Source organism: Diceros bicornis, chromosome 8 (genome assembly GCF_020826845.1).
Source record: "Diceros bicornis minor isolate mBicDic1 chromosome 8, mDicBic1.mat.cur, whole genome shotgun sequence".
Lineage (NCBI taxonomy): Eukaryota > Metazoa > Chordata > Mammalia > Perissodactyla > Rhinocerotidae > Diceros > Diceros bicornis.
In genome coordinates, this window is record NC_080747.1 from 72972006 (window position 1) to 72992924 (window position 20919).

The 20919-nt window shown below is 37.6% G+C and overlaps 1 protein-coding gene across 4 annotated transcripts in view; it reads right to left on the reverse strand.

The window, feature by feature from the left end:
• Nucleotides 1–16128, reverse strand: part of FAM13A (family with sequence similarity 13 member A) — a 317773-nt gene extending 301645 nt beyond the window's left edge. For all 4 annotated transcript variants that reach the window (XM_058547500.1, XM_058547499.1, XM_058547501.1 and 1 more), the window contains exon 1: nt 15891–16128. In XM_058547500.1, coding sequence (XP_058403483.1) covers nt 15891–15965 — 75 coding nt within the window. In that variant the 5' untranslated portion in view covers nt 15966–16128. The remainder of the gene's footprint in view (nt 1–15890) is intronic.
• Between the last annotated feature and the right edge of the window lie 4791 nt (nt 16129–20919).

The following is a 20919-nucleotide window of genomic DNA, read 5'->3' on the forward strand; positions in this document are numbered from 1 at the left end:
TCTACTAGTGAATAAACAAAATGTGATACATCACATAATAGAATATTATTAAGTGATAAAAAGGAGTGAAATACTACACCCTACAACATGGATGAACCTCAAAAACATTATGCTAAGTGAAAGAAGCCAGTCACAAGAGAACATATGTTGTATGATTCCATTTACATCAAATATCCAGAAAAGGTAAATGTATAGACACAAAGTAAATCAGTGGTTGTCTGAGATTGTGGGGGAGGCGGGCAGGTGGTACGAATGGGAACTAACTGTAAATGAGCACAAAGGATCTTACTGAGGTGACAGAATATTGTAGAACTAGATTGTGATGATATTTGCACAATTGGTAAATTTACTAAAAATCATTAAATTGTACACTTTCAATGAGTATATTTTATGGTATGTAAATTACACTTCAAAAGAGCTGTTAAAAACACAGAAAAATAAGTCATGAAGTCTTGGTAATTACCTGCCAAAATAAGACTACGTGTCAGTAGAAAGAATATACTGAAATTAATCTGCTTTTGGAAACATTCCACATTCTTCATTGTAATAACACACTTTATCCCTCTTCAATAATTCTAGATGAAACAGGTAAGGTCTGGGGTGGCTCACTTTTAAGTGATTACTGTTGCTATACCAATGTATTAAAAACCTGGGAGCACAGAAACATTTATGTGCTTAGAATCCCTTGGTTATTTGGAGAATAGAGGGACAGTTCTTAACGTCGCTAATGTTAAACCTTTTGTTCATCATTGTTGGCAGTTTTAATAGAGCTGAGGAGGATTTAAACAGAAGAGAACTCTCTTGCACGAGGTTGCTATGAGTTAAATTTGCAAAATGCTCTTGGAAAGGCTATTCTTGCCATTGTTTCTCAACAAGTTTAGCAGAATGTAAAGTCAAAAACAGAAGGATGTTTTTTAAAAAGTTACAGAGACTCATTTAAAGTGAAAGACCTAAAAAAAATAAGAGCTACAGTTAAACACATTTTGTTTTTGGAAAAATTAAGACTCTAAAATGTATAGCTTCAGAAAAGCCAAATGTGCTTAAAACTAACGTTGCATGTCAGTACTCGCAGGCCTATGTGATTTATTTATAGTGTAAACCACAGAAATAATTTCTGAGATCATTTATTTACATTTTAACGAAAACTAGTTTCTTAAATATTAAAGGAAGCTCTGGAAATTAATTAATGAACCATTCAACTGAGTTCTATTGTATAATTTTAAGTAATTTATACATTTTTCATACAGTGAAATGGAGTAAAAAATTTAGCAATCCTGTAGTAATATTCTCTAATTCCTTCATTTAAAAAAAAAATCTGTTTTTACACTTAATAAGGCTCCATTTACCGATTAAAATGTTAGCCTTCCCAAGGACCTAGCTCTATAATTAAGTCATGGAATCCTGCCTTCAGCTTTGGCTAGTAATCCAATCCTCCACATAAAGGAAGCCCTAACTGAAACTACTACGGGGGGGGAAAAAGGCACGTCTGTGTTAAATTTCTGACAGTTTAACAAATGAAAAAGTGTAATTGGCTGAGTGCTACAAATTCTGGGAAGTATACAACAACTCAGAGAATCCTAGAACACAAGGAGGGCATCTCATCTTATAACTCTAATTCCATGACAGAATGCCTATGACAAGTCGACCCATGACCACTCAGCCTTCTCTTTCTTAGTTTTGGTGACAGGGCACTGACCACTCCATAGAACAACCAGCTTAATTTTTAGACACTGGAATCTTTAGACATTTCCTCCTACTGGATTGAAATTGCTTCATTACATTCTACCCAGCTCTTGGTCTGCCCTGTGAAATTTGCAGGGAAAATTTCCTTTTATACACTAGACAATTTCAAGTAATTAATATATTTCAATATGTATCTGTAAAAGTACTGTACACATTCAAATTGAATATTCATTGCCTTTACGATTGTAAACCAATCTATTTCTTCTGGACAGAGCTACCATTCCCTGTTCTTTGAGCAGTCTCGACTTTTACTAATTTAAATTTAATAAAAGTAAAATATGCACGTGATCAAAACTCAAACAACGCACAAGAATTTAAACTGAAAATTCTCCCTATCCCAGCACAATAGTTCTTGTGTTTCCTGCAGAAATTTTCTATGTCTAATTAAGCACATATATGCATATTATTTTTAAAAAAGCAAATGTAACTATACTATTGTACATATATGCACCTTGTTTTTGCTACTTGATCAATTTGGGAGGTCTTTCGATATTGGCACATGCATCTGTTTAATATTACATTATATAGAGATACTATAACTGATTTAATCTTATTTACTAACATTTAGGTTATTTACAGCTCTTGCTATTACAACTATTTCAGCAGTTAACATTTTTACATAATTGTATAGTTACCTGTAAGATAAATACCTAGAGGTGAGATAGATCAGCAGGTATATCAATCGTAAGTTTTGGTACGTATTATCACACCGCCCTACAAAGATGCTTCAGCAGTTTACAATGTGATCGACAGCATGTGAGTGCCTGTTTCCCATTCTCTTGTCATCCCTGGGTATTAAATTTAAAACCTTGCCAATATTTATAACTATGAATGAGACTGAGCCATTTTCATGTTTTTTTTTTTTTTTTATAATTTTATTTTATTTATTTGTTCCCCCAAAGCCCCAGTAGATAGTTGTATGTCATAGCTGCACATCCTTCTAGTTGCTGTATGTGGGACGCGGCCTCAGCGTGACCGGAGAAGTGGTGCATCAGTGTGCGTCCGGGATCCAAACGCGGGCCGCTAGCAGCGGAGCGCGCGCACTTAACCGCTAAGCCACGGGGCTGGCCCTCATGTTTATTAACACTTATATTTCTTATTTGTGAACCTACTGTTCATGAGCTTTGCCCATTTTTTGAGTAGTTTTTTCTTAATGATTTGCAGGAAATTTTTTTTTTTGGAGGAAGATTGGCCCCAAACTAACATCAATTGCCAATCTTCCTCTTTTTCTTTTTTCTCCCCATAACCCTAGTACATAGTTGTATATCCTAGCTGTAGGTCCTTCTAGTTCTTCTTTGTGGGATGCAGCCTCAGCATGGCTTGATGAATGGTGAGTAGCTCTGCATCCAGGATCCAAACCAGCAAACCCTGGGCCGCCGAAGCAGAACACGTGAACTTAACCACTGTGCCACTGGGCCAGCCCCTGTAGGAACTTTTTGTATATTAAAAAAATTATTCTTGGAGTGACATCAGCATCATGGTGGAGTGAACTTTCCCGTAAACTCTTCCCCTGATAAGATACAACTAAAGGGTCAAGCATAGACCAACAAGAAAAACTCACACCGGACAGAGAGACATCGGAAAGATCCACACTGCTGCATATCTGTGAGTGGACCTGCTGGGGTCCCTGGAGGAAGTGGGGAGAGGTAAGGAGAAATCCTCTCCCTCTCCATCAGATCGGAGACTCGGGTCACATGGCTCCCAGAGAGAGGGGAGGGGAAGCCCTCTGCAGGGAAACCATAGCTCTTCAGGCTCTCTCAGTGAGAACCTCCACACAGAGGACTCAGAACTGCTGCAGGGGTGCTATCAACACCTGAGCGCCCCAGGAGAGCAAATAACGAGGGGCAAGTGAGAAGCACCCCCCACCCCAGAGACCCAGTGGGCAAAGGAGAAAGCCCCTCGCCCCCCGCATGCCCGACACTGCAGCTCAGCCGACCAGTCTGAGCAGCCCCAGCAGGGTGCAGGCAGCCCATGGCAGCGGAGCAGCCGGGGTGGAGTGTGGGCAGCCCGAGTAGTAGCCGGGGCAGAGCACGGGCAGCTGCGGAAGACCCAGGGCGGAGCACGGGCGGCCCTCGGTGGCAAAACAGCCGTGGCTGGGCAGAACAGCCACAGTGGAGCACAAGGGCCTCAGATTACACAGCCCTTGACCCCCACACAGTGACGGCAGGTGGAAACTGCAATCAGATATTTCCAGGATGAGGAAAAACAAAGCCAATACAGCAACCACGATGCAAAAGTACATTAAATCGTCAGACCAGAAGCAAAATGACAAGCACCCAGAAATCAACCCTGAAGGCACAGAAATCCATAACCTAAACCACAGAGAATGCAAAATAGCCGTCATAAAAAAGCTCAACGAAATACAAGAAAACACAGATAAACAACTCAACAAGATAAGGAGTTTCTTCACAAAAGAGATTGAAATCATAAAGAAAAACCAATCAGTATTGATGGAAATGAAGAACACAATAGAGGAGATAAGGGAGAATATGGAATCTTTAAAGAACAGCACTGACAATATGGAGGAAAGAATTAGCATTATAGAGGATAGGAATACAGATAAGCTCCAGATGGAGGGGGAGAGAGAACTAAGAAATGAAGAAAGTCTCTGAAAAATATCCAACTCAATTAGGAAATGTAACAGAAGAATTATAGGCATTCCTGAGAGAGAAGAGAGGGAAGGAGGAACAGAGAGGCTCTTCAAGGAAATAATAGCTGAGAACTTCCCAAATCTGGGTAAGGAGCAGGAAATACCAGTGAGTGAAGCCAATAGGTCGCCTAAATATGTCAACAGGCAAAGGCCCACTCCAAGGCATATAGTAGTAAAACTGGCAAAGGTCAATGACAAAGAAACAATATTAAGGGCAGCTAGACAAAAACAAAGAATAATGTACAAAGGAATTCCCATCAGGCTCTCAGCGGATTTCTCAACAGAAACTTTACAGGCTAGGAGAGACTGGAATGATATATTCAAAATACTGAAAGACAAAAACTTTCAGCCAAGAATACTATATCCAGGGAAAATATCCTTCAAATATGATGGAGAAATAATAACTTTCCCAGATAAACAAAAGCTAAGGGAGTTCATGGCCACGAGACCCCCACTGCAAGAAATGCTCAAGAAGGCCCTCAGGCCTGAAAAAAAGAAGAGAAGGAATACAAAGCTTGGAGCAAGGACAAAAATAGGTAGACAAAATCAGAAAAATTGTAGGTCTTCATGGGAATAGGATAGCAACCACTTAAATACCAAAATCAAAGATCAAAGGAAGGAAATCACCAAAAATAAATATAACCTCATCACTTTAAACACACCCACAAAACAAGACAGAATAAGTTGTGACAAGAATAACTTAGAAGGGGAAGAGGAAAGAGGTTGAATTGACTTAGTAAAAGGGAATAAGAGGCCATCATCAGATAGTGGACTATCTCATACACAAGATTCTTTACACAAACCTCAAGGTAACTACTAAACAAATAATCAGAACAAAATCACATAGCATAAGTAAAGAGAAAACTAAAAGAGTCATAAGACAGAACAACCAAACTGAATTGGCAGTCCGAAACACATGGGACAAGAAACAAAGGAAATGCAAAAGAACCGGAAAATAAGCAATAAAACAGCAACATTAAGCCCTCATATGTCAATAATTACTCTAAATTTAAATGGTTTGAACTCTCCAATCAAAAGACACAGAGTGGCAGGATGGATTAAAAAGCAAGACCCAACAATATGCTGCCTCCAGGAAGCACATCTCAGCTCTCAAGACAAGCACAGGCTCAGAGTGAAAGGATGGAAGACAATACTCCAAACTAATGGCAAACAAAAAGAAGCAGGTGTTGCCATACTCATATCAGACAAAGTAGACTTCAAGATAAAACAGGTTAAGAGAGACAAAGAGGAGCAATATATAATGATAAAAGGGACACTCCACCAAGAAGACATATCAATTATAAACATACATGCACCCAACATAGGAGCACCAAAATATGTAACTATTAACAAACCTAAAAGGAGATATTAATAACAACACAATAATAGTACACCAATGGATAGATCATCCAGACAAAAAGTCAATAAAGAAACAGTGGACTTAAATGAAAAACTGGACGAGATGGACCTAGTAGACATATACAGAGCACTCCATCCAAAAACAGCTGACTACACATTCTTCTCAAGCACGCATGGAACATTCTCAAGGATAGACCATATGTTGGGAAACAAAGCAAGCCTCAATAAATTTAAGATTGAAATCATAAGCATTTTTTCAGACCATAATGCTATGAAACTGGAAATCAACCACAAGAAAAAATCTAGGAAAGTGACAAAGATGTGGAGGTTAAACAACATGCTACTGAACAACCAATGGATCATTGACAAAATTAAAGGAGAAATCAAAAAATATCTGGAAACAAACAAAAATGAAAATATGCCATACCAACTCATATGGGCAGTCCTGAGAGGGAAATTCATAGCAATACCGGCCCACCTCAACAAATAAGAAAAAGCCCAAATAAGCAACCTTAAAGTATACCTAACAGAACTAGAAAAATAAGAACAAAGCCCAAAGTTAGCAGAAGGAGAGAAAAAAACTTAGAGCAGAAATAAATGAAATTGAGACCAAAAAAACAGTAGAAAGGATTAAGGAAACAAAGAGTTGGTTCTTTGAGAAAATAAACAAAATTGAGAAACCCTTAGCCAGACTTACTAAGAAAAAAAAGAGAAAAGTCTCAAATAAATAAAATTAGAAACGAAAGAGGAGAAATTACAATGGATACTATGGAAATACAAAGGATTATAAGAGAATACTATGAGAAACTATATGCCAACAAATTGGACAACCTACAATAAATGGATAAATTTAGACTCATACAACCTCCCAAAATTGAACCAAGAAGAAATAGAGAATCTGAATAGACCAATCACAAGTAAAGAGATTGAAATAGCAATGAAAAACCTCCCAAAAAATAAAAGTCCAGGATCAGATAGTTTCTCTGGTGAATTTTACCAAACATTCAAAGAAGATCTCACACCCATCCTTCTCAAACTATTCCAAGAAATAGAGGAAGATGGAACATTTCCTAACTCATTCTACGAGGCCAACATCACCCTGATACCAAAGCAAGACAAAAACAATACAAACAAGGAAAACTACAGGCCAATATCGCTAATGAACATAGATGCAAAAATCCTCAACAAAATATTGGCAAATTGAATACAGCAATACATTAAAAAGATCATACACCATGATCAAGTGGGATTTATATCAGGGACACAGGGATGGTTCAACATCTGCAAATCAATCAACGTGAAACACCATATCAACAAAACAAGGAATAAAAACCACATGGTCATCTCAGTAGATGCAGAGAAGGCATTTGACAAGGTCTAACATCCATTTATGATAAAAACTCTCAACAAAATGGGTATAGAAGGAAAGTTCCTCAACATAATAAAGGCTATTTATGACAAGCTCACAGCCAACATCATACTCAACAAGGAATGTCTGAAAGCCATTCCTCTGAGAACAGGAACAAGACAAGACTGCCCACTCTCGCCACTCTTATTCAACATAGTTCTGGAGGTTTTGGCCAGAGCAATTAGGCAAGAAAAAGGAATAAAAGGAATCCAAATAGGCAATGAAGAAGTGCAACTCTCACTATTTGCAGATGACATGATTTTGTATATAGAAACCCTAAAGAATCCATTGGAAAACTATTAGAAATAATCAACAACTACAGCCAAGTCTCAGGGTACAAAATCAACCTACAAAAATCAGTTGCATTTCTGTATGCTAATAATGAACTAACAGAAAGAGCTCAAAATGATAATATCATTTACAATTGCATCAAAAAGAATAAAATATGTAGGAATAAATCTCACCAAGGAAGTGAAAGACCTATACAATGAAAACTACAAGATATTATTGAAAGAAATTGATAATGACAAAGAAATGGAAAGATACCCCATGCACATGGATTGGAAGAATAAACATAGTTAAAATGTCTATATTACCTAAAGCAATCTACAGATTCAATGCAATCCCAATCAGAATTCCAATGACATTCTTCACGGAAATAGAAAAAATAGGAAAAAGAAAAAATTCATATAGGGCAACAAAAGACTGAATAGCTAAAGCAATCCTAAGAAAAAAGAACAAAGCTGGAGGCATCACAATCCTTGACTTCAAAACATACTACAAAGCAAGAGTAATCAAAACAGCATAGTACTGGTACAAAAACAGACACACAGATCAATGGAACAGAATTGAAAGCCCAGAAATAAAACCACACATACGGACAGCCAATTTTCGACAAAGGAGCTAAGAACATACAATGGAGAAAGGAAAGTCTCTTCAATAAATGGTGTTGGGAAAACTGGATAGCCACATGCAAAAGAATGAAAGTGGACCATCTGCTATCACCATTCACAAAAATTAACTCAAAATGGATCAAAGACTTGAAGGTGAGACCTGAAACTATAAAACTCATGGAAGAAAATATAGGCAACACACTATTTGACATTGGTCATAAAGGAATCTTATCAGATGCCATGCCTAGTCAGACTAGGGAAACTAAAGAAAAAATAAACAAGTGGGACTTCATCAGATTAAAGGGCTTCTACAAGACAAACGAAACCAGGATCAAAATGAATAAACAACCCACCAGCTGGGAGAAAATATTTTCAAAACATATCTGACAAGGGGTTCACCTCCATAATATATAAAGAACTCACACAAGTGAGCAACAAAAAAACAAACAATCCAATCAAAAAATGGGCAAAGGAAATGAACAGACACTTCTCCACAGAAGATATACAGATGGCCAAAAGGTATATGAAAAGATGTTCAACATCACTAATCACCAGGGAAATGCAAATCAAAACAACATTAAGATATCACCTCACACCTGTCAGAATGGCTATAATCACCAAGACAAAAAACAACAAATGTTGGAGAAGGATATGGAGAAACAGGAACCCTCATACACAGCTGGTGGGAATGCAAACTGGTACAGCCTCTATGGAAAATGGTATGGAGAGTCCTCAAAAAATTAAAAATAGAAATACCCCATGATCCAGCTATCCCACTACTGGAAATCTATCCAACAAACCTGAAATCAACAATCCAAAGAGGCTTATACACCCCTATATTCATTGCAGCATTATTCACTATAGCCAAGAAGTGGAAGCAACCCAAGTGTCCCTTGACTGATGATTGGATCAAGAAAATATGGTATATATATATACAATGAAATACTACTCAACCATAAAAAAAGACAAAATCGTCCCATTTGCAACAACATGGATGGACCTGGAGGGTATTATGTTAAGTGAAATAAGCCAGAAAGAGAAAGACAAACATCTCACTCATGTGGAATATAAACCAACACATGGACAGAGAAAACTGTATGGTGGTTACCAGGGGCAATGTGGGTGGGGGGTAGGCACAAGGGGTGAAGGGAGACATGTATATGGTGATCGACAAACAAAAATGTACAACCAAAATTTCACAATGTTATAAACTATTAAGATATCAATAAAAAAATTATTCTTTTTAGTCATGTGTGTTTCAAATATCTGTCCTAGTTTTCTTTTGGCATTTTAACTTGTTTATGATATTTGGGGTTGTGCAGACATTTTCGTTATTTGGCAGAAAAATTCACCAATCTTTTTCTTTAGGGCTTCTAGCTTGGGTCTTCTTTAGAAAGATATTCCTTGATCCAAAATAAATTTTTAAATTCACACATATGTTCTTCTAGTATTTTTATGGTTTCACTTTGATATTTATATCCTTGATCCATCTATAGTTTAAAGAGTAAGGAAGAAATCCAGCAATTATTTTTCTTCAAGTGGCTAGCCATTATTAAACTGTCTTAATTCCTATCATTTTAGTATCTGATATGCTAAGTCCTCCAAACTTAGTCTTCAAGGAGTAGCTGTAATAATTCAGTGGTCATAAAATAAAACCATATAGTCTTTTCCCATAAATGACTCATTTTGAATGATAAATTTTTACAAGTCTCCAATCTGCCTGTTACTTATATGAACATATAAATATTTACTTAAATAACTTACATAAACTTAAGAATGTTATTACTTGCCACAGTACCTCTTTATAAACAATTGTAGCTTCATGGTTACAGACAACAACTCAAGTAGGCTTTCTTATGGTTTGTTTCTGAAACTATTGGACACAGGCCTCTTGTCTTTGGAATTTAATTTCCCTAAGTAAGCTTTAAGATTTAGATGAGAATTAATCTAATTTATCATCTTAACATAGTTTTCTCTACCCAATAACCCCATTCTTTCACTTTATATGCTACTTCATGCTAGTTTGCACTTTCCACCACTGTCACGAAAGCTCACTAACAATCTTCTGCACAGGAACATTAACCAGAGCCACACAACCAACTGTGCTTCAAAAAAAACCTGACCATGAAATAAGTAAGCTAGATACGAGTGACTTTACCTATACTCAACCTTTAAGCCCTAATCTATAACTGTTATCAAACACATTTTTTTTTTTTAGGTGAGGAAGATTGGCCCTGAGCTAACACCTGTTGCCAATCCTCCTCTTTTTGCTTAAGGAAGACTGTCATTGAGCTAACATCTGTGCCAATCTTCCTCTATTTTATATGTGGGACGTTGCCACAGTGGGGCTTGATGAACAGTGCATAGGTCGACACCCAGGATCTGAACCCGTGAACCCTGGGCCGCCAAAGCGGAGCAAAGCAGGTGAACTTAACTATTACGCAACTGGACTGGTCCATGATTTTTGAATTCTGTATGGCAGAGATGAAAATTCTTTTGGAATACAATTCAGATTTGCAGAAGAAAATATACACGCCTTCATTTGACTATTACTAATCTAGTCTGATACCTCATCATTGGTTTATTGTGGAAAAAAGCAAAACTAAATGTTTAATCATGTTTAAAATTTGGTCTAAGTCCAATAATATAAACAGTCCCTTCAGATCATAGAATTCTTTTCATTTTACATAAAATAAAGTAGAATCCACCTAAAATGACAATAATAAGGAAACCTCCTTAAGGCGAGACACCTTAAAGCAGCCTGCCATATAACAAAGGTAATGTTTTTATGATGCTGAATAGTTTACAATGTATTTTCATTTTAGTGTCTGATTTGATTCTCATAATCTGATTTAGGCTGCTATTATCCCTATTTGATAGGTGAGGAAAGTGAGTGAGATTAAGCACCTTGCCCATGGTCACACAGCCGGAAAGAGGCTGAGCCAAGACTCAAAGCCATGTCTCCTGCTTTCAAATCCTGCCTCACTCCAATTCATGACAAGCTTCCCACAACCACTGAAGAGCAAGCCATTGCATGATGAGGTGTTATCAGTTAGGATGTTTTTAACTGCAAGTTAATTGAAATTCTAGCTCCAACTGGCTAAAATAATTCACTGGCTCATGAATGTCACCACTATTCTGCCATTCACTGATGTATTAAGTTATCCTTAGACTGCCTTCCCTCTTGATCCATAGATTAGATGTCTGCCAGCAGCACCTTGGGTGTATAATTCCTTGTTTACATTCAGTAGGTAAATTAGAGACAGACTGCTATCCCAATCATGGAATATACGTCCTTCTCTTTGTTTGATTTGAGCAATTAAGTTATGGGCCAGAGAGAGCATTTACGAACATTCCATGAGATATCTCTCTACATTTCTCAACCACCTTTGCCTTTAGGTGGAACGTATGACTAGTTCAAAGCAATGAACTGTGAGAAGAGAAATAAGTCACTTCCAGAATGAGGCAGATAAAAGCATGTGTACCTCCTCCATCCCCTCCTTTCCCTGATAGAAAGCCTAGGGGATATGAGTCACGTGTTATAGCAGGAAAGACATCACAGAATGGAGGCAGCCTGGATACCAGAGTCACCAGATGGAGGAGAGAGTCCGTCAACCTGCACCAGACTTCGAGTAATCTACAAAATAATTTCTACTTCCCTGAGCTACTGCAATTTGGGGGTCTGTCTGTTGAGACATTCAACATTAATTATCCTGATTAATGCAGGTTACATGCCCACCTGTAGCAATGACGAGCCTACGTATCATCTGCGATGGAATGGACATGCACGGGCACCTGCATTGACCACATGCAATTTTACAGAAAGAGACAGTAAGAGAATTCCTGTGCTCTTCAGTTGGAGACTCAAGATTTTTTTAAAATACAAAAACATTTACAATTATACTGCTAATTTCTGCTAAACGGAAAATTGTGCCGTTTTCACAAAAAGCACCATCAAGATAGAATGCCTTTGCAGACATGCCTTTAGCTTCTCGAGGCTCTTCAAAAGATACATTTAAAAATAAAATACACTTAGGTAAAACTGTAAAATTTAGTGCATGACTTATCTGTTCTGTGAAAACATGTATTGAACCACTGCCTAGCCCCGAGCAAGAGGCAAGTAATGCGAATAAGATATAACCCCTTCTGTCCAAACTTTACTGCCTGCTAGTGAAGACAAATTGTGTCAAGGAAGTCGAACACATGATTATATATTTCCTAAAATCTGCTATCAAGATAGCACACTGCTCAATAATGTCTAAGATCAGAGTATAATCAGTAACATAACCAGGATTTAAGCTCAAGTCTGCCAGGCTCCAAACAAAACCCATTTTCTTTCTAAAACTCCAAATAAAAAAAATAGCAAGTTTAAAAAACAAAAATCAAGAAATTCATCATGACATTTGAAAAAACCTCAATGTAGCCTGTGTGGGATGAAGTTGGTATTAAACATCAAACTAGAAACTACAAACAAGATAACTGTGATGGTTTGAAACTTGAACTTGCATAATATGTGTTTGTTGTATTATTTAAGAAAATTCAGTTAAGCTAAATAGAGAACAAGGAAAACATATAACTAAGTATTGATAACATGTAAGGGGATAGAGCTTGGTAGACACATTCAACCTAGATAATTATGTCGAGATGGAAGAACCAAGTTAAGCACCCAACATTTATGAGACACCACATAATCATGTCTAAGTGAGTCACCCATTGATTATACCCATTTTGGCCCCATGTGTTCTCTGCCTGAGATATGCAGATACAAATCCATAGCTGTTCAGTCGTTTATTCACAAGTTTATACACAGGCACACTTGCCCTGATGATAGAGCAAGCAGTGTTGGCTCCAGACACATTCCATCTGCTGAGCCCCCCACTGACACTTAATACTGGTCCTCAAAAACACACCATGATCAGGGAAGGCTGACGCGGCAGAGAAGACAAGACAAGCAGGATAAATGAACTTGACGTAACACAGGACTCAGGGAGTGTGGTCCTTTCATCCTACTTACATCCTTGCTAAGTAGGTAAACCTAGCCCATCTTGCCCCTCTTGCTTCATGTTGTGTTTTAAGATGAAATAAATCTGCAACTAGAATATCTTAATTTGGTCTGTGAGCCTTTCTGTATTGTGACCATAAACTTCTGCCTGCACTATGCGAGATGTGTAAAGTAGCTGATGGTACCAGGGGGTAAGAATACAGAAATGAAGGTGCCCAAGTTAGGGACAAAGGCCTGGAATTGTTTAGAATTGGAATTGTTGCCAGCACCAGCCAGAGTAAGGATTAAGTTAGGACAGATGGACCACCAATTCCCAGAGAACTGATCCACACATTCACCAGTCACACATTTGATACCTGAACTCAAAAATCAGAACACCCAGAGAATATTATAAAAACGTATTACTGCAATAAATAAAAATTAAAAAAAAACATTAAAAAAATAACACATCATTATTTAAATTAAAACAAAAAACAAAAAAATGTACACACGTATTCTAGGCCCCCTCTTTCTTCATCCACTAAAATATGCAAACTCCCCATTCTCAGCCCCCCTTTCTTCAAAATGCCCAGATATCACCTTGGACAGAGCAGAAGAGAGGCGGGGAATCTGCAAGGCTCAGGCTTCACCTGAGAGAGCCTGAGTCATCCAAATCTAACACTTAAAACTAGAAGAGACCAAGATAACATTACATAGGCAAGTATAATTTCCCAGTCTGCCTGGGGGTGATTTACTGAGGAAAAATAGCTATGTTACAGTAAAGAACCTACCTCTACCTTGTACATGAGTAGTAATATAGGTAAACTTGTGAGCCCACTTGAGTTTTACTAACAGCACTGCCAATATGGGAAAGAGAAAAACAAAAGGAATGAAGAGAAAGTTGGTTAGTCAATGGACTTAGGAACTAAATACCTTTAAATCAGTCTGTGTCCCTCTTCAAGAATCCCTAAACACACACACTCACCCACATACTCTATAAATAACTGGTATTCTGTTATTTTGTCTGAAGAACGACTATCTTAAGTAGCAGGATCCCTGAGCAGTTGCTACATATAAGATACACTATTCTTTAGTTTTCGACTTCTCTACTTAGACATATCAGCCCATATGCATGCATTTGTGTGACTTAGTTCTCACTTTTCTGCCACAAAACAAAAAGGTGTTTTGTTCTCCAATAGCTATCTTTTTCTAGAAATACTATGCTACAATTCCTAAAAATATAAGTATTTACTTTCACAGTAAAACTGGGACATAGCACAATTCAGGCCAACTTGAACCTGAAGGATAGGAATGATTGAAAACCATCATCTACCAGAATGAATAATCTTAAACAATATGATCTTTATGTCAACCTTAAATGAGATTTCGTACAAGCTTTGGATATAAAATAAGGAAAAATATGGAGTCTCATTCATAGTCTGCATTTCAGTCAAGGCAGATATCAATGTATGCAGGCTGAGGGCAAGAAGTAAGGCTCTAATCAGACAACCAGAGATGACAGCAAATCTCATGACAAATAGGTCAGTCAGCTCCCTCAACTCTACACATTTCCACTTCTAAAGTATTTCTTTGATAAAGCTGGAAAAATGCAGACCTGTGTCTGCAGTAAAATAAAAGCTCAGTATTTTACACAGTCAAACCAGATCTTGAAGGAAACTCTTTGGAGTGATAAAAAGATAACCAGTTGGATACCTGGATGCTACAAGACTTGGGGCTCAAAGGAAAAGAGACAAAGACAGGTAGGCTGGCACACAGGATGCTGATGAGTTCTGAGCAGGAAAATGAGGGAGTCACTCTGCAGTTTGACTAAGAAAATTCAATCTGTGGAGCTGATACACCATCTGGTGACCATTCGGGGCCTTTGTGTCAAAAATTGCCCAGATGTTTCTAGATATTTTGGGATGCCATCACAACCTACAACAAATTGCAGCTCCTTCTGAAACTTAAGGAAAAAAAAAGGGTCTGTCCTAAATGTAATAAAACACAAGTAAACAAAGTGATAATGAAGAATAAGATATTTCTCATTTAGTACCTCTAGGCACAAACAAAAGGCCCCCTTGGAATACAATACCAACTTGAAATATAGATGTGTGCTATTTATGCATTTCTATACATTTAAATAAAAGTTTAATTACAGCATTAAATTATATAATTGACAACACTTAGTTATTGCAAAACGTTATGTATAAGCACCAACAGAACTGCTTTTGAAATTCATCAATTTCAGCCCTAGAAATATATACACATAGTTTTCCATGGATTTTATATCAGTGTTATCTATTGATGCTACCGTATTATAACAACCAGAGGTTTCCACAGTTGATTAAGGATTCACAAACATCAACCAAGCTCTTTCGCCATCACTTTCAGCAGCTATGCTTAAACAGAAATTCTAGAATTACTAAATGATAATAAGAATGTGAAATAGAAAAATGGCATATACGTACTCAGACGTAATAAATGGTTATTTTAATTCTCACTCTAGCCGCAAGATTTTTCCAGTAACTACAATTAAGCATTCATATTTAACTCTTTCAGAACAAGAAAGTCTAAAATGCTTGAGAGTGCTCTACATTAAACCAAGTTGACTGAACGGAATCAACTCAGCATGCATCTTCACCTTTTTTGGAAAGGAAAGTGGACAAAAATGCCAAATGTTGCCCCCAGTACTGCTTAATGTCCATTTGAATAGATAGGAATTTCAGTAACAAATCTTCCCCCACCTCCTCGGAAGGAAAAACAAAGTCACACAAACATCTCAGCACAACCAGGAGGGCAGAGGCCTCTCCCGAGCCCCGGCCGTGTCCACCCAAGACAGAGGCGGCCTGTACTCACACAGACGGCGAGCGCTCCTGCCCCCATTCTCGCAGGAAGTGTCTGGTAGAACTGAAGAAGCCCAGAGGAAAACATCAAAACGACAGCAAAATACTACAATTCCATTCAGTGGATATGCTTTGATTTGAAAAATCAAATTTTACAGCTCCTAACCCAGAGGCCCCACAGTAAGTGAAGAGCAGCTCCTAACATTTTCGGAAGTGTGGTTTTGCTTCTTAGTCTGCTAAACCCACATGGCCTGGAGGACGGCCTGGAGTTGAAATTTGATCCCGAGCGTCTAGTATTGGCAAGTAGAGGGAGTCATGTGACGTGGGTCTTAAGTCGCTGACATCTTTTTCTTAAACCTGACTTGCTGGATGCCACACACAGGCTTCTTCTGTTCAGGCAACTGCCAATCGCCCGGTGGTCTTCAATGAGAGGACCGACAGGGCAGAAAGCGAAAACACAAACTTGCTTCCTTGCCGCTGCTCATCTCTAAGGAAAATTCACATATTCACGCTCCAATTCAAGACTGCAGGCATATTCCTCACTTTTCTGAGGCAGTTTTGACTTCTATTACCCCCTAGAAACCAGTTAAATTCTATCAAAATTTTCTTTTCTCCACCTTTATTCTATCAGAATTGTTCTAAATGAAAATGCTCTATTTTATGTAGCTGTACCTTATGGCTTCTAATTACTTTCAAATAACCTTATTTGCATATACTGGTGATAAATATAAAAAAGCATGTTTCTAGACATCCACAATACTGCATATGTAATTTACACTCTGGAGAATTAGCCTCTAGCCTACCTTTCAATAACTTCCTACTCCATATGCTGGGTCATTACAAAATCTGATCGATTTTACCATTTCCAAATATTTGAACTGATAGGTAAAATATCCATTTCATATAAGCCAGAAGGGAACTGTCCTATTTTTTTTTTTTAATTACCACTTTTCTGCCAAATCATTTTTACTAGCACATTTAAGAAAATGCTGACTAATATTACATGAGAAATTTCACTTGACTCAAAAGACTTAAATTGCCCCCAATAACAAAATATAATAAGGTTATATCTTAAACGGAGGAGGTGAGAGGAAAAAGGAAAACTGAAATCAGCTCCCATTTCAATACTTCCCTTCAAATCTAATATTCTTTGTGTATCTCTAGCCAACCAACACTATCCACAGCAAAGCTAAGATAGCAAAGCGTGTTGAGCAAGCCACAGGACAGGACAGACTGTATTTTATTTCTACATGTGCACAAAAAACACTGCACAGACTCTAATTCCACAAGGCAGAACAACACAATCCCAAGGCCATAGAAGGGAATGCGAGCGGAAGAATGGAGATAATCTTCTCCATTAAAAAAAGAAAAATTTTTTCTACTTCTACCTTAATCTAGATTTTATCACTTCTGCTTCTGATTTACCCATTAGAAAACTAGGCTGATTACTAAAGAAAATCATAAAACAAACTAATACTTTAAAAATTTGTCTTCTTTTTCTGATTATAGAAGTATCACCGGTCCATGGTGAAAAATAAAAGCCTAGAGAATAGGTCACCTAGATGCCCATCTCCCATCACCCAATCAATATTTACTCTCTACACTGGGCCAGGCACTATGCTAGACAATGTACATATGATGACAAGACAGACTTGGGACCTTTTCTCACAGATCATCCAATAGGGGGAGGGAGGAATAAAAATAAGTAAATAAATCTTTTGATTAGTAAACGCAGAGGTGCTAATAAAGCAGCAGAGATGAAGTAGTGAAAGAGAATAACGGAAGACAACCAGAAGTATTTACATATCTTCTTATTTCTCTTTATGGTTTTTTTTTGTTTTATTTTTTGCTGAGGCAGATTTGCCTTGAGCTAACATCTGTTGCCAATCTTCCTCTTTTTTTTTGCTTCAGGAAGGTTAACCCTGAGCTAACATCTGTGCCAGTCTTCCTCTATTTTGTATAGGGGTCACCGCCAAAGCACGGGTGACGAGTGGTATAGGTCCACGCCTGGGATCTGAACCCAGGCCACTGAAGCAGAGCACACCAAACTTAACCACTATGCCACAGGGCTGGCCCCTCTTTTATGCTTTTTAAAAAACATAATTTAAATCTATTTTCTGATCACTTCATACCCTAATTTTTTCATTTAACATTGTATCAGAGGCATGCTCCCATATTAACACTATAAACAATTTTAATCATGTGTAATATTATTCTATAACAGTTTTAGTCATTTTTAGACATTTACATGGTTTCTTATGTTGTATGTGTGACTATAAGTAATGCTTTGTCCCCATTCTGATTGTTTTCTAGTCAAGTCTCCTGAAAGTGAAATTTCTGGATCACAGAGAATATGAACATGTGCTGAGGTTCTTGACGTACATTGGCTCTGACAGTTTATATTTTCCAACCCACGCTACTGAAGTTTAAATATTTTGTAAAATATTTCCTAATAAAAAAATTTTTAAATGAGATAATTTTCACTTATCAGTAAAATTAAAAATATGAAAAATCCTCATTAGTCATTTGTATTTCCTATTCTGTGAACTGTCTTTGATGCATTTTCTTTGTCCATTTATCAACTGGAGTCTTATCAGTTGAAGTCTCTTTTATAGGGTCATTATAAGGATTAAACGATACTATCCAAAAAAAATACTTAGTATAGTATTTGGCAAATGGTAATAAAATAATTTTGGATGTTTATCATATATCTACTTGGAATTTATTTCAAAATATAGTAAAAGATGAGAATCTAAATTAATTTGATTTTTATTTTTCATATAACTACTGTCACCCAGACTGTTAACTCTCCCCAGTATGCAATCTCCCTTTCTGATAATATTAGAGCTCTTTGTCCCTCTTAGTTGTGGGTGAGCTCATGGTTGTCCATCTAGAGATTACATTTCTCAACCTTTCATACAGGTAGATAGACCCATGTGACCACATACTCATTAACAGAATGAAGAAATAGGATATGTGTAACTTCTGTGTCACATGCCTAATGGAAAATCCCTTGCCTCACATTTACTCTCCTTCCCCTTCATCACAAGCTGGAATGCGGGTACACCGGAAATCTAACTTCAACCTAGGAGAAGAGGGACAATGTCCCAGGGGACGGCAGAGTAACTAGAGGGAAGAAACTTAGACCTCTGAATGACCTTGTGCAGTATAAGTTAACTTACAAGCCTAGATCAACTGAACTTTTACATGAGAAAGAAATAAAACTCTCAATATGCTACTATATTTAAAGGTCCTGTATGTATGTTTATGTGTGTGTGTAAAATAAGTTTGTCTTTACCCTAATAGACTAACCAAACAATTCAGCTCCATTTATTGAGCAAATTTTTCATTTTCCACTTATTTGTAACACTATCCATACTATATATTAAATTCACATATACACAGACACATGCACATACCAAGGCCTTTTCCAGGCTAATATATTCTATCTAGTTGTTTCTTTCTAGTTTTATACCACTTCTTTAATGTTTGAATAACTATCTTTATAATTCATTTAAATATCTGATCGATAGCCCTCTCTCATTAACCATCTTTTCCAAAATTTTATTGCTCTTCTTTCCAATCAGTTCTTCATGATGAATTTCAAAAACATTTAATAACGTTAGAACAAGTTAGAGCACCAAAATATTACACCTCTTACTGTTTCTAATAGGTACATACCATCTTCTGTTTTGGATATTATTACATAAGGTTGATGTAAGAATGACAAAAAATCTAGTCCTAGTTTTCATGACTTCTTATATGCCATTATGAAGTAAAATTAGTACTGTGCCTAACAAATTTTTATCCTTATTCTTCTCAGTAATGACTAGATTTCACTTGCAAAAAAGAAACCCTGAACAGGCCATTTACCAAAAGTGCTAAAAGACACTCTACTTCAAACAATGTTTGTTTTCCCATGGAATATATCTGAAATTAGAATCTGAAGTATCACTTTTTTTCCTGACCCCAAAATGGATACAAGTAGTAGAGTCCAATTAATTCCAGAAAGTTCTGAGCTGTCATCCATGTACATTTCCATGTGCTGATTTATAAAGAACCTTAAGATACACAAACCATAGCCAAGAGATGTGCTGATATAAAATATGAGCTATTGCTTTTTCCTCAGAAAGGTTATAAAGGAATTTTTAAAAGTGCTTTTCTAAATAGCCTAATAGGCTAATTCCATGACTACTCCCAGAAATGCTGAAATAGCACAGCAGGACAAAGGATATCCCATTTTCAAGAAGATCTATAGGCTCCCTGGGGGGAGGCTTCCTCCCTGAGGAAGGAGTCAAGGCGACTTCACAACTGATGGTCAGGCCCCTAGGATGCTGTCATTCAGATCACCCCCCGACCTGAGGAAGGTTGATGGAAGAAGCTAAAAAGGCCAGGCTATCCTGTAGCCTCCAAAAAAGCCAAAAGTGCTTTAAAGTCAAGCCCTCTGATGCTAGGGGCAGAGCTATCAGTTTTCAAAGGACAAAATCTCTTCAGCTGGAGTAGAAATAACACTTGTCAGAAGAACAGCAGTAGCCTATAGATACAAGTACTGTTAGCCACATATGTAGCAGAGACCAGCGAGTATCATGGCGAGTGGCAATGGTGGCATCGACAGCGTGAACCACCTGAGGTCCACTGGAAATGGGACACTGGAGGCTCTTTCCTCCAAACTCAGTCAGTATCTACTCCAGCCCTAGCCCTACCCCAGCTATTGGTCAATGAGTACCTTAGCCTAATCAGAATCAATGGCAGCCAACCAGACAGGATATCAGAAGTCAGTCAGTCAGCAACTATTTAGTATTTACGTACTCTCTCTTGACCAGTCAGAGAGGTTCAGATATTTTGGTTTTTGAATCCCTGACAGTGGATATACCTGCAAGATTACTTGTTCTAGGCCAGGGGTCAGCAAACTACAGCCTGTGTGCCAAATCCAGCCACCACAGGCCAAATCCAGCCACCCTAGACCAAATGTGGTCGCACCCATCTGTTTACTTAATGTGTACGTAAGGCTGCTTTGGCACCACAACAGCCAAGGTGAGTAG